Raw genomic sequence first — 15,755 nt, forward strand, 5'->3', positions numbered from 1 at the left:
TTCTGTGTGAGATCTACGGACAATGCACGGATTTAGGAACACTAAGGCAGCAGCTCATATCAGCAATGAACAATGCAGTCTGCAAAGAGCAGTGCAAATTAGCGGGGGGTTGGAAACGAGCAGAACTGATGAGGGTGCCACTATTCTACTAACGTCACAGGTGCAACTTGCTGCTTAGTCGTAATATAACAAATAGCATGAGTAGGTCCAATGCACATGTTTCTTTCAGGAAACAGCAAGGCAACAGAGGACAAGAAATGGGAGCAGAAACATAATTATTCTTTGGTTTAAATGGAGGCATCACAAATTACAGTATTAATTTGTGATGCCTCAGACATTTACAGTTTAAAAATATTAAGTATTTTTAAACTGTAAAATTCTATAAGGTATGAAAAATCCAGTCAAAGTCATCAACCTTGGTAAAGAAAAAAGGATGATGCTTTTAATACTGATGTCTGTCGATGATTTTTATGGCCATATAGCAGCACAAGGTCTTCACTAATGATTACCATGTTACTCATGGATGTGCTGGTCTTATGCCGCTCGGGTAGCTCTGTGATTGTGGTGCTGCATTTGTTGCTGCTGCATGCTGAGTGGGAGTGATCAAAGTTTGTACTGCTACTGTCAGCTGGTGTCAACTCTGAAACATTCCTCCAAAACTGTAGCTGCTGGTACAAGGAAAACAGCAAAGGCAGTAATGCCAAAAATTGGACTAATAGGTGCAATGATTGCACTGTAAACTGAACCCTGAGGATGGAAACAGCTAGCTCAGCAGCTTCATGTCATACCCATTGTAACTTGTTACTGCAATTTATTTTTTTTGTTACTAATAATTGTTTTGTACCATAATATTAGATACTACCAGTTAATTGGTATCCATGTAGAGTTACTCAGATTAGTTATTTATTAGTAGTTGGTATCAAGTCTAAATATATAATTATATACTGGAAACAGCTATCAAAATGTTTGAATTGGGGACGTGTGAATAGTCAACATTTTGCTGCCCTGGCTGGCAATTGCAACATGTATATTTGATCAACATTTAAAACATTAAAAGCCTAACGAGGAAAGCAAGTAATAATATCATACAGCTCTTAAAATACACAATATTTATTTGGCCAGTATTTAACTTTGCCCATCTTTTGCTCAATGTCAGTGTTTTCTGAGAGTTTTCTGACAAATCGACTGGTCTAACTTTTTTTCTTGGATTTCAGTGAAATGGAAAAGTAGTTGCCTGGAATATGCCTTGTTTAAATATCCTAAGAATTCGTAATGTTTGTGCTGGTAAGCATTTGAATTGTTTCCCTATTTGCAGACTATGCAAGAGGTTGCTATTAATACTAATACAGTAATACTGGCTACAGTGACCAAACATGAATGTATTACTGAAAGCAAAAAAACATTTCCAAAAACATTAAATTATAAATAATGATAATATTATAATATAATAATAATATTTCATTGTTTTTAGCTAAACTTGCATCAAAAAGCCTGGATATATATTGTACACTCAGTTAGTGATTGGGTTTTTATTTAATGGGATTGTATGTATGCAGTTTGTTGAACCTTGAGACTCAATTGTTTGTCACAAATCATAAACCAGTCCATTCACAGCTGACAATTACACTAACAAATCTTTATTTTCCACATAGGCATTTAGTCTTATCCTTGACATAAGGGGTACTCACTGTATAACTCTTTGTATGTGCGTGTCTTTGTGAAATAGCACACATACTGGGAAAAAAGGCTGTTGCGCTGTGGCTATTGAAAGAAGTTTGAAATTGAACTAATTTTGTAACAACAGTGAAACAGCAAAAGACTTATGATGCTAAAATGAAAAAGAAAACACATAAAAAGCAAAGATAACTTTCTCTCTCTGAAATACTTGTGTGCTCCACTGTGTGGATGCTGCGTTCCCAGCCTTTAGAAAGGTGGGAAACTCTTTTTTTGAAGCTATTATGTTTCCTACTAAAGTAATATCAATGGCATCAAAGATTTCAAAAAACACAAAGCAAACGTATCATTTTCACAGATATGTTTTTATTTGTCAAACTGAAAGAACTTTTTGTTTTGAAGCAATGTCTTTTTTTTTCACTGTACAGAGTTTTAGATTCTCCTCTGCAGGCTTGAACCTAACTATTATTATGATGGGTACATTTTCTAGATAGTGGGTGACAGTGAGATTGAGGAAGTAAGAAATAATATGTGAACAGTTGACACTGAAATACAAAGACATGATGAGTTTCTATTTTTTTCCCCGTTTGGACCCGTGAGATGCTTCAGTTTTACAATGCACAAGACAACTGATGGTGAATACAAACTAAAGGCTATTAGATCTTTATGATATGCAAGAACACAATGTGCCTGTGGACATCCTTGTTGTACTGTACGCTTCAAATCATCATGCAAAATTCCACAAAGCTTTGCAGCACACCTGCTTTGTCATAAATGTTCACGACAAATTAACTACAAAGACAAACTGGAGCAGATCTTGGAAATACTTGATACTTGTCGATAAAGAATCACAGCGAATATGTAAAATATACAAGAGATACTCGTATACTTATGTGTGTCCTGTGATCATGAACCTATGAAGTGTCAATGGAGTCACCAGTTCACTCCAAAGACAAAGAAAAAGAAACACATAGGTAATCTACAGCGGTCTTTCGATGTTACTTACACAAATACGTAACACTTAAATAACATCTTAACACACATTCGGTCCATTATAGCATACTGTATCATATCACACTGCCATTTACCAAACCTACACTACTGCCTATGCTTGGTTGTTAGGTAACTTCATTGTTAGGTTTTGTTTTTTTAATTTCAGACTTTTTACCTTTTGTCTAGAAGCATTCATGATGTCTTTCTGTACTTTTCATCATTTCACATTGCAGAATTAAGTTAAAAAATAATGTTAGAGGATTTTTATTTTTATTCATTCATGCCATCAAAATATCTGTTAAAGGCTGATGCAGTTATTTCAGTACAGAATTCCTGTAAATTTCTCACTTTCTTTTTCAGAACTAGATTCTGAAAATATAAAATGAAGGGTTTGTTATGGGCCTGAAAGCTGACAAGGCTGAAGTGAAACACGAAGTATAAAAGCGGAAGTGGCTCCTTTTGGATTTTATTGTTGCACTAGAGAGCTTTGGAAAAACTAGCCAAGAGTGGAAAACCCTTGAGCAATCCAGGTCCGATACAGGCCCACAAGCTCTGACACTACTACAATACCTCAGGGTTTGTTTGCTTCCATTTATTTAACTGGCTAAACATTGCTGTTCATTTACTGCAGATGTAGCCAACAAGAGAAGCCATACAGTAAAAACTGCAAGTCTTTAAATATGTTTAGCAACCTGCAACCATTTGAAAATGCAGAGAGCAACAATTTAAACACATATAAGCATTTTAATATTTTATTCCTATACTTTAATCCAGTATTTTAACAAAAGCTTATTATTCCATTTCCATAATTAATTTACAGCTCTGTTCTGTCACTCTGGTCATTGTAGGTCTGAGATGACGATAGTAATATGAGCAATTTTCCTGTCTTTTGAAAATGAGGAAATTAATTAAAGGTTTTCACTTATCAAGTCAAAGAAATTAAGGATATTAAGAAACTGCTTTCAGCGTTTGAGTTATTCATATATGGATGTTTTCAATAATTGCTTTCACTCATGTGGTATTTTCTTTAAATAATAACACAGAAATCTTCAACTAGGAGGCCAAAAATATGCGCTGTGGGTTAATATGGATAACATCTATCCTGAGCTTTTTTAATTGATTTGACTTAGATCTCCAAGACAACACGAGGACATTAAAAACATGTTGTGAATCTAACAGCTGAGATTGAAAAACCAAACAAAATAAAATAAATGCAAAATGGCAAACAAACAATAATAGCAAATAATCTTACATCTAGCAATAATCGAATGGTAAAAAAAATGTGAGCTAACATTTCAACTACATACAACCTTATAAGCCTCAGTGTCAGTGCTGCAGAACCACTTTAAACTGCAGCGCTTGCTTTTTGTCTCACATATCAGTCATCTTTATTAAGCTTTTGCAGTGTGTTGTAATGTTTCAGAACTATTTAAAAATGCACATAAAAATAGGTCTCTAAATCAAATCCATTTGCTTTCAGGGCTGGAGGTTTTAAATGATTTCTCATAATATATATTTATAGTTCACGCACCATGCAATTTCTTAGTCTTTTACATATAATACAAGAGCTTTAGCAGTGTTTTGATTGATGCTGTAATGCCAGTGTCCATTAGGGAAAAGGCATGGCTTGAGGAGATGCTGTATTCAAAGTAAAAACACATTTGATGATGAGATAACATGTCATCTACATGATCATTTAGACAGTTTAGTCATGGCATGAAGCTGGTTAATCATGTCCAATGAAGCACAACAGACAGATTTCACACATTTGTTAAAAAGTGACACTGTACAATAGCTTCTATGGCAACAAGTTAAAACCACAGGGAGACTCCCTTTCTGACACCACCCCCAAACCCACCCCTCCCATATATATATTATAGAAGTTCATTCCAAACAGGATGGCAAATCTTGAGAGGAATAAAAAGACAAAGATCACGCTTTAAATAGGAAAAACAAAAGGACAAACAGGGGCAGGGGCAGGTTTTAAATCATTGTACAAAAGAACAAACAGCAACCCATCACAACCAACGCATACTCTTGAAAAATCCATTGGAAATCAATTTCTTTTTACAGGTTGCACAGTTTATTTCTGAAGTACTTTGTGAGACACTCCAGTATGCCAAGGGACAAGGGGCGATGGGCAGAAAGATGAAGGAAAGGGTTTACTCTTCCTCTGTGCATCCGAGTATTTCTACACGCAAAGTGATCCTGCCGTACCACGACCAGGGAAGGATCCGAATGAACCGAGCGTAGATAGGCGGGTCTATCACGTTCTTTCTGTGTGTGTCGTTGTCAAAGTTCCCTTGGAATACCTGGAAAAATGACAACATGAATGGCTGTTAATGGTTAGTTGACTCGATTGTTTCCGCAAAAACAAATCCCCATGGAGAGAATTGAAATGCAATATTCATGTCCAATATTCTAGCCACATGCTTCAACGTGCGTCATGTGTGAAGAAAAACAGAGAAATCACGCACACATACAACCAAAAGTATTTTCAGTAGCGGTGGCAAAACGTTCTTGGTGCATTTCTCATTTGATTTCTACAGACTGTTACCTTGAAGACCTCATGCTTGAACTGGTAATGAATGAAGTGCAGCCAATAAGAATTTCAATCTAAACATGACCAGAAAGAGAACATTCCCACAACTCGGTCCTATTCGTGGTTTCTTTTATGCACTATGCGAACACATCAACAGTTTCCCCCCTGGGGAAGATTGCGCATTGTTAGAGTGGCACAGCTGGAAGTGCCACCTTCATAATTAGTCAAAAACATCAGCTGCTGTTTCTCCTCCTTACTGAATTTTGTTAAGTAACCTGCACCTCAGGCTTGTTGGTGCTGTTTTCCTTCAGTTTTGCCACACAGTCTTGAATTCTTCACTTTGGCTTTGGCATAATGTTATTAAAAAAAAGCCCTGCAGTTTTCTTCAATATTGGCTCCATAAAAGTCATTACATGTTGTGCTAGAGAATAACATGCATTCTGATAGATATTAATGAACACGCCTACTCCTCATATAGTCACCATCACCGTCACGGCAGTGTGCAAAAGTCTCAAACTACCACTCGTTTCTTCTTGTAATTTTTTTAAAGTGGTCTTTAAAAAAATACACATTTCATTGAATCTAAAATTCCAAAGAGAACATCGTTTCTGCAGCCAGTGGTGCTGGGGATTTTGTTAACATTGATAGAAACGCAAAGTTTTGGTTACAGTTGTTGATACATCAGTAGATCTGCATGTCTCTTTTTGTCTAATTCACATTTTTTGTTGAGAGATGATTTTTTTTGCAGACCATATCACCCTAGTTTTGGGAAAATATAATTTCATAGAGATTCAATGAAAATTAAGAACTTTAAGGTGAACCATAAATAAACAGGTCAGTGACTGACCAGCTATTACAAACAACTATAATTGTCACACTGGTATGCATGCTCTGTTGTTAATTATTACAAGCTTTGGTGTGTGTTTAATAGACTGTACAATGAAGTATATTAAGGAGAAATGCATCTACAGGGAGTGCTTCATTGAAGAATATGATCATTTCAATTAAACAGATATGATTATGCCTGCGTAATTGGGATGAAATGGGATTCGGTGTTGTGTGGAATGAAAAAATCAGTGGGCTAAATCCAAGCAGGTGCTAGAAATGGGGCTTCACATCTTTTGAGTAAATACTCATCTAATCCCCTTTCAAATATTCATAGTGGCATTAAGAATTTTGGAAAAAAAAAAACAGTTCAGACTGTGTGATTCAACCAAATATTCACAGACTGTACAGTGTTTTCTAAAACACCAGGCCAGAGAGGAGATTTGAAGATTTAAGTATTAAGCACCAGCTTCGGCTTTGTATAAATGTCCTCTGCACATCCAAATGTCCTCATCAAACATAAGCGCAGAATTGTTTTCTAGTCAATCGGGTAAAATAATCTTATATGACAAGGATGAAAAGCCGATTGTTTTAGGCAAGCCAGTATAACTTTGAATAGGACAAATTATGCATAGAAAAACACGAGGCAAAGTGCTTTCTTGTTCACCGGTATAGTGGCAACATGAGAAAATAATTGTGCAATCAAGGTACACAATATAAATTACGCATTCAACACAGAGAACGGATGCGAATCATTGTCATATTAGACATGGGGGAACTGTCGCTTCGAAACCATTATGTATAAAGTCTAAGATTGTCAAGTCAACTGGGAACCGTAACGAGGATCCCAACAGATGCGACTCAAATGCATGACTCACTCTCAGACAGCTTGAATAAGAAGGTCTTTACTTGCAACAAAGTTTGCTACACAGTCCAAATAAATCTGGCTGTATCCCACCCCAAAAAAGTGCTACACAACAGCAGTATCAATAACACAACAGTACAATCTAATGACTACAAGGAGAATGTGAGGAGAAACAGCTGGAATGTGAGACACAAAAACACTGAGTTTAGCTGCCACAGGGGAAAAGGAACACAGGAGAAGAGGGTTACTGGATACGGTTGATACTAACGAGGGCAGGGGGATCTGATCAAATGGGCAGGAAATACGTGAGAGTGAAAATGAAATAAAGAAAATGAGGTAAGTATTGTCAGATCAAAGAAAATTGCAATGGTAACTGTACAATGTAAAAACTCTGAATCTTTTTTTTTCCAAATAGCACAACTCAAAAATTTGATAATCATGACAAACAAATGCAAGAAAAAGAGGACATCCTACAGAACTAAATGTGAAAAGTTGAAAAGCTGAAATTTATTTATTGTTCTTTTCTTACATTTCAATAAATACTCAGTTTAAACATCTAAAGAATTTTTTTTTTAGAAGCAGTTACTGTCAAAGAAAATGCAACAAAAGGTTTAGGCTACTATTAATTATACATAATTATATAGCATCTGCACTAACAATGTTTAACGAGCTATGCTATCCTTATTTTCATCACCTCAGTTTATTTCTCAGACGCTGCTAGAGGAGCTTTGCATTCAAAGTTCATGCAATACAATATTGCATGAACGATATTCATGCAATATTGCATGAAAGATACTATACTGCTCAAATTACAAAGAAAGCTATTGTATAAATCATGGCTTAAAAATATCAGATACTCTCATGACTCACTTGGTATCCATTTACAGATGGACATATAAGACATTATGGTCTGCAATCAATGCACAATGGCGTGACAATCAAACCTCTTATTTCTCTTCCAACCAGGTGCGTTTCGATTAACTCGTCTCTGACTAATTCTTTATTTAGCATGTCTGCCCCTATGGTTTTCATGTTCTGGCTCCTGTGTGAGTTACTCTTAATGGGAACATAAGCTGAAGGTGACAGGTGTACTCTTTCATTACTTTCCTTATTTTTGGGTCACCTTTTCATTCTACATTCTTTTTTATCATTTTCCTCCTTCAGTGAAACCCATTCTCTTCCCCTCTCTTTCTCATCTATATTGTAGCACAGAGCTTAGACTGTAGTCAGACAAGGTTTGTATCTGGTGCAAACAACATCACATGGAATCCTGCTCTCTGTCAGTTTCCTAGTCTTTTCCCTCTCTTTGTTCTGCTGTTTTTGAGTGCTTACAAAAAACAAAAGCATTATATTTTAGGTTTCCTTTTGTCTATTGTTCCGTGCTTCAATGTGTAACAGATTTACACAGTTTCTGTCTAATGAGTCAATCACACAAGTCATTTTCCATCTGCATCCGAATTTAATCACTTATTTTGCTTTTTCAGGATGATAACGATCCAAGAGTTGTACAATAACACATTTTTTATGATTCCTCTGGTTTTCAACAAGAAGACTAAACAAGATTAAACATATGCGAATTTTATAGAGCATTTGGAATGAACTTTTCCTGAACTCTGTTCCCATCTTGCCTCTCGGTTGTTGCCTTTCAGTTAGGAGAAACAAAAATATACTGTCAGAAAAGAGAGTACGCAACAGCTTAGGGTTGTATTTTGGTACCAGATACATTTATGAAGAAATACTTCACATTCTGGTCTTTGTTAGTGACTGTACAGTCCATAGTCAACACAAGCATCAAGACATCAGACGGAGCAACCTTATTACTTAGGAATGAACTTGACTGGCGTAATTTGGTACATGCTCTTGCATAGAAGTGTCCCATTTATTTCAGGAGGTTTAATGTTACATTTTCTGTGGTATTTGGCAATTATTGTTCATACTGTAAAATAAATGTGTTTCACAAAACGAGTATTAATTGATCAACAGTGCTGATTCTTCAAGAATAACATTTCTAAACCATTCTGTGAGCATTTCTTTAAACTTTTTTAGTATTTGACAACATTATTTCAACCTGAGAAATGTGTCACATGAAGGAGTCTCACTGTGACTTTAGGTAGCACGTTATAAAAGGCAGAAGAGGGAGGCCATAAAGCCAGCAGCTGATCGAAATATGACAGTGATGTCTGCCAGACTATCCAGGGACATGCCAGGTCGCACACAATGTATATAAATCTACTCTTTGGAACAGGGTATGTGAAGAATCACAATAAAAGGACAAATAATGTGTGGAGGAAAACAAAAAAAAAGATGTGGGATGGGTGTTGAAGATTTCCTCCACATCAACAGGATAATGGCAAACACCCTCCAGTGTTTCAAGTCATTCAGAGACAGGAAAGACATAAAGATGCAATTTTGAATCACTTGGCATAGTTAAACACATCTAAAACTGATGTAAAAGACTGATGCAAACTAAAGGAAAGCTGGATCATTTCTCAAGAGCAAGAAAAGGAAGTCTCTGAAAAATGTATAAACAGCATGTTATCATTAGGTTTGCATATTGTAAACACACATAAAGATTCAGATTTCCAAATTCCAGTTATTTAACAGGTTTTATGAATTTTTTTCCTATGCTGATCAGTTTGTCTAACATAGAAAATTTTGCATAAAAATGTACAAAACTTGCAATTTTACTTCCAGGCCCGGGGAGGGTGCCCGGAGGTGAGCTCTTGGTGGCCAGACCTTAGTTCACGGGGCCTGGCCGGGCACAGCCCGAGGAAGGGAGACAGGCCCACCCTCCTGTAGGTCCACCACCCACAGAAGGCGCTGTAGGGGTCCGGTGCAGTGTGTGCTAGGCAGCGCCTGGGGATGGACACCCTGGAGGACAACTCCCCGGGTCCCGAGACTAGCGACTGGTGCACTGAACCTCACCTCTCTGGTGGGGAAACAGCCTGAGCTAGTGCGTGAGGCTGAGAGGTACCGACTAGATATTTGATCCTTACACAACTGTTGCAAGCGCTTGGTCCGCACAGCCAACAGTGCGTCATGGTGAGGAGAAAGCTGATCGTAAAAGCGAAGCTCTTGATTTACTGGTCAATCTACATCCCTACCCTCGCCTATGGTCACGAGCTTTGGGTACTGACCGAAGGAACGACATCGCAGATGCTAATGGCAGAAAAGAGCTTTTTCCGAACGGTGGCTGGCCTCTCCCTTAGAGATAAGGTGAGGAGTTCGGAGCAGAGCTTCTACTCCTCCACATTGAAAAGGGCCAGTTGAAGTGGTTAGGGCCCCGTGGGCACCTCCTGGGTGAGGTGAGATGAGGTGAGGTAAGGTAAGGTGTTCTGGACATGCCCCCGGGGCAGACCCAGGACTCGCTGGAGAGATTATATTATATTATACATATATATGTTATATTATATTTCTCCAAGGGGACACCTTGGTGTTCCCTGGGCCAAGCTGGAGGAGTTGGCCAGCGAGAGGGAGGTCTGGACTTTTCTGCTTGGGCTCCTGCTTCTACGACCTGACCCGGATAAACAGAAGAAAATGGATGGATAGATGGATATGATTCCACAGCAAAACAGGGAAAGGCATTGTTTAAAAAAAATTAAGGCAGTTTCAAGCATCTTTGGAGTTTTGTTGTTAATAAAAGATTACTAAATATACAATCTGGAATTACTTATTATTACTGCCTTTGTTCTTGCTTTTGTCTAGTGACAGCTAAGATGGACTGCAGGCGTGCAATGACCCTGAATTTAATAAATGGTTAAGAAAATGGATATTTGGATGGCTGGATGGCTGGATGGATGGATGGACAGATTGATCGATATGCTTTGTACTTGAGTAGAACAGTGGCAGAACCTGTTATTACTGTAACTGGAATTAGAACCTATTATGCAGAAGACAAATGACAGTTTTTATTTGTTTTCTAAGGGAAGAAGAAGAAAACAAACTATGCGTAGCTGAGTATAAACAAGCCCAACCTGCCATGCGTGACTTGCAGAAGTGACAGTGACAATAAAGGAGTTGGCAACTGACAGGTGAAGCCAAGTGTTAATAATTGTGCCACGGATAACTGAAACACTTAACAATGTGGCAGTGTTTTATTCTAAACTGTAAGTTTACTTGAACTGCTGCAAAATTCACAAAGCTGTGTTGATAATTCTGAAGAAAAGGAGACACTGAATCAGGTGGTGTTTTTGCATGTATTACTTTTCTTGGAATAGTAAACTTAGTCAAATATGCTCAAGCTAGTTGCCTCTACCTTCACACTAAACAAAGAGATTATGCAGCGGTGAAGGCATAATGACAAAGAGCACATGTCACTATGTGTGCATTCGGAGTGACACAGCAGCCACAACTGCTCCTAACTATTGATTTTCCTGACAGTCAGGAGCATTATGAGGTGAGGCCCTATGCGACTCTAGAGCTGCAACTCAGCCCATACTACATTATTTAAACCTGCTGCACAGGTCAAGGAATCAGGTCGCTCAGATCTCTTTGCTCTCTAACCCCTTGTTGCCCAGAGCCGCCTGCGGTAATACCAGGAAAACTCACATACGTCTTCAGTGAAAGGTCAAAAGCATCATGCGAGCTGAGAAAGAGGCAGTCACGCTGCATCAAACTGAAACGCACACCGAGACCAGTCTTTGAGGGGGTCAGCAATACGTTACCTAGTTATGTGTTTTTGTAATCCTGAGGTGCACAGTGGACCGCAGCTACTAAATACTACTACCATGGGTTCATTTTAGGATGTCGGTATTCAAACCCATCTAGTATTCAGTTACCCTCTGACCTGAATGGAATTGAAGGCTCTGATGACTAATTAACCCAGGTCACCTGAGTAAAACACTATTAAACATAAATCAATTACTTTTGTGCTTGATTGAACCCATCGACAGACTGTTTCAATACTGACACCAATGCAAGAGCGGTGGTGCAGGACAAGGTAACATAGTGACCCAGGTGCGGAAAGGGAATCCAACTTAGCCGATATGTAGGATTATGGGATGTGTCTCAGTGTAATTGTGTTTAAACAATGGACTTTGCTCTTACTTGTCTCAGTTACAAGTGCAGTACAGCAGTATGTGGGATTGGTGTACAAAGAAAAGGCAAACAGGGCACTCTATAGATTTTGTAGAGGGATACTGTTGTGCGTGCACCGCTGGGCCCTGCTTTGACAACATCTGTATTCTGACAGAGTCTCCTCTCTCAATCTAGATCTAACTGCCTGCAGCCTCTGCCACACAGGAGCTGGAGGGGGGAGCTGAGAAGAATACTTACAAGCCTCTACCACTGTGTTGGAAATAGGCAAACACACACACGGACATACACACACACAAACTTTCACAGTATATCCCTGCCAAGTCAAGCATTGTGGTGTGGCAGGAGGAGCCTCGGGAGTCTAACAGCCAAATGTGTCCTCTAGCATTAATGGCTGCTTCGGCTGACTGAAGGGGGAAAACACCTTGAAGAATCATACATCTGAACAGCCACTTGGCTCCAGCAAGGGACAAACTGATTGACATTTGCTGAAGTCTTGCAAAACACGCCCGCCCTCTAATACAGAGCACACATGCTCGGAGTGACTGTATAGTCTTAGCTCTTCTCTGAATTATACAGCAATAACAACACAGGAGAGAACAAAAAAACGTGGAGGTGAAACTAGACTTAAAAATAAATGTATCATTCTCTTGAGATACAACCAGTATTTTTCCTTCTTTCATGTTCTAACTCAGATGACGCTTAGAAAACATTCATTCCAAGGTATTGAAATTGTCTGAGGATAAATCATGGTGAGCATGCCTGGCCCTCAGCCAAAGATCACCACGGGTGTTACAAACTCCTCAAGCAAAGAATATGACCTGTAGAAATGGAAAATTATTTCCAGGGATCTGCTACTTCACTGGATCCCCAGCAAAGTGAAGGGGATAAACTGAGAGCAGCTGTTGGTGTCAACAAAGCGCTGCTTTTGATCTATCGTGTATCAGAGACAAACAAAAATGGAAGCTCTTTTCTAAGACTGCAACTCCCCTCGTGGTTGCATGCCTCCATCAGTGGGTCACACTGCAGTTTAAATCAGTGTTTCCATTTTGCTCAGTGATGGGAGTGATTCCTCATTTGAGGTTATGTTTTGCTGTGTATGTACTGTAATAGTGTGTAGTTTCAGAGAGGAAAAACAAGTTAAATTCTTCATCTTCTCGGTTTGGCCAATTATTTTGATTTGGAAAGACAACGTGTTGATAGATGCTAATGTTTCAAATATGGATCTTGCTGAAAAGAAGCAGGAAGTTATAATTCTTCAATGCTTCACAAACATCTTCAACCCAGTAGCACAGTTACACAATTTTTTTTTATTGAATGTTACACAGAGGGGATCTTTGACCTGCTGATGCTGCAAGTGAGCAGTAGTGCCAAATTCAAAATAAAATTCTCAAGGTGTTTCAAAAATATGTTGACAAAAAAGAAAAAGAAAAAAGACAGGACACTACCTCAACTTAATGCCTGCTACGGGCACCGGTAACCTCTTCAAACTGCTCAGAAACAGTTTATCCAAGAAAGCCTGAAAATATCTGTGCACAAACTACAGAGTATGACCCACAGCTGGGCTATGATACAAAGCATGACAGAAAACTAGTAACTAAAGGATGTTAAGCTCAGTGTCGTCTTATTGTACTATTGGTTTAAAAAATCACTTATAGATGTATATACTGGAATACAGATTCTGAATCCAAAAATTCCAGTCTGCCTTCAGATATTAAAGTGCTCAAATTATGCCTTGTGAGGTTTTATTTGTCTGTTATACTTTCTTTATTCATGTAAAGAGTTCCATGCTGTTCTCTCCCAGGAAACACGGTACTTCTCTTCATCATTAAGTAACACAATGGCATAATGGCTACTTACCTAGTTCCTTTGGTACACTCTCAAACAAGTGCTTCAACTAAATCCACATGCAGCCAGATGCCATGCAGTCCACTATCAATTCCTCGCTAGAGTACCTTCTGCTAATTCTTACTCGAAAATATCTCAGCTATGAACAAAGCACATCAAATGTTCTGCTGCTGGTTGCAACGGTGAACACAAGAGTCTTCATGCTCTCACAGCTTCTGAGCTGTTTTACTTCTGATGGCAATGTTGCAGCAATAATAAGGCAATCACCATGTGTTTAATGGTAGAATGGCACAAAGCTATGTACTAGCCACTCTAATAGAGATGAATTTCCATTGAAAATATTCCCAATTTTCTGTTTCTGTTGTCAGACAGTAAACAGAGCATAAAATAGAGACATACAACGTAACACATTAAGACTACTGTAAACCTGCCGCTTGGCATATTTTTCAACCTCTGCTCTGTGCTGACAAAACAACCATTAACATAATGTGCCGTGATTTACACTTAAAATGACTTGTTTTCTGTTAGCAGAAACTAACCTGAGTTAAGGTGGTGAAGCACTTCACCAAAGCTGCCTGACCATAGACAGCACAAAAGTTAAGCTGTTTCAAGCCGTCTTGGTATTTTCAAACTGACTTGCTAAAGCACATTTCAGTATCCAGTGATCACATCTCGAAAAATCTTCCTTTTTGACACCAAAATGTAATAAATAGACTTAATGCTTTATATTTATACAGTATAACCTGAAATGACTTTGACTATAAACCCATTAGCAAAATGTCAACAGCTCCTGCAGAGGGCCTTCTATAGGACAGCTCTCGCCTCCTGGTGGCCGTTACAAAAAATGCAGGTTTAAGGCAGTTATTCATTAGCTTCATTTGTTCAGATCTGGAAACTAGCTCCATCTTTTATACTGTCTATGTGTCTGACTTTCTTCATGCCCACTGACCAATCAGAGGAGGATGGACTTTTTGGGAGGTGACCAATAAATGAGCTAAAACAGAATGATTCAAACAGATGTGATGATGATGAGTGATGATGTTGTGCATCGTCAAACTAATTTAGATACTAGACAAAGACAATGTGGCTAAATACAAAATGCAGTTTAAAGATTAGTTCATTAATTTACAGGAAAAAAATTATTTAAACTTACCTAGCCCGTTGTAAAAAAAAAAAGCTATTGGCCCCTGAACCTAACAACTGGCTGTGTCAACCCTTGGAAGCAAGAGCTACAATCAAGCATTTGTGATAACTGGCAATGAGTCTTTCCCATCACTGTGGAGGAATTATGGCCCACTCTTCTTTGCAGAATTGTTTTAATTCAACCACACTGGAGGGCTTTCCTGCATGAATGGCCTGTTTAACGTCATACAGAAACATCTCAATTGGATTAATGTCTGAACTTTGATTAGATCACTGCTAAACCTAATTTTGTGGTGGCAGTGGTGGAGGGGTTCAGAGGTGGACTTGCTGGTGTGCTTTGGATCACTATCCTGCTGCATAACCCAAGTTATGCAGGGAATGAACTGATACCTAATTTCTTTCAGGATTTTCTGGTAGAGGGCAGAATTCATGGCTCTATCAATCGCGACAAGTCTTCCATTTCCTGAAGCGACAAAGCAGCCCCAGACCATCAGACTATGATGTTCTTTTTATAAAATGCTGCGTTAGTTTTACACCAGATGCAACAAGACTCAAAGCTTCCAAAAAGTTTAGCTTTTGTCTCATCAGTCCACAGAATCATTTCCCATATGTTTTTAGATCAAAGATGTTTTTGGTAAATGTGAGATGAGCATTTGTGTTATTTTAAGTCAGCAGTGGTTTTCTCTTTAAACTCTCCCATGGATGCCATTTTTGCCCAGTCTTTTTCTCACTGTTGAATCATGAACGTTGACCTTAACTGAGACAAGTGAAGCTTGCAGTTCTTTAGATGTTGTTTTGGGTTCTTTTGTGACCTCCTGGATGAGTCATCGA

General features: G+C 38.5%; 1 protein-coding gene across 2 annotated transcripts in view; it reads right to left on the reverse strand.

Annotated features, from left to right (window-relative positions):
• Positions 1–2,020: 2,020 nt before the first annotated feature.
• The window catches only part of LOC120725939 (EGF-like repeat and discoidin I-like domain-containing protein 3), a 124,082-nt gene continuing 110,347 nt past the window's right edge, over positions 2,021–15,755 (reverse strand). For both annotated transcript variants that reach the window (XM_040019055.1, XM_040019053.1), the window contains exon 10: positions 2,021–4,979. In XM_040019055.1, the coding sequence (XP_039874989.1) occupies positions 4,830–4,979 (150 nt within the window). In that variant the 3' untranslated portion in view covers positions 2,021–4,829. The remainder of the gene's footprint in view (positions 4,980–15,755) is intronic.

This window comes from Simochromis diagramma, unplaced genomic scaffold, assembly GCF_900408965.1.
Source record: "Simochromis diagramma unplaced genomic scaffold, fSimDia1.1 OVJJ01000822.1, whole genome shotgun sequence".
NCBI classification, from domain to species: Eukaryota; Metazoa; Chordata; class Actinopteri; order Cichliformes; family Cichlidae; genus Simochromis; species Simochromis diagramma.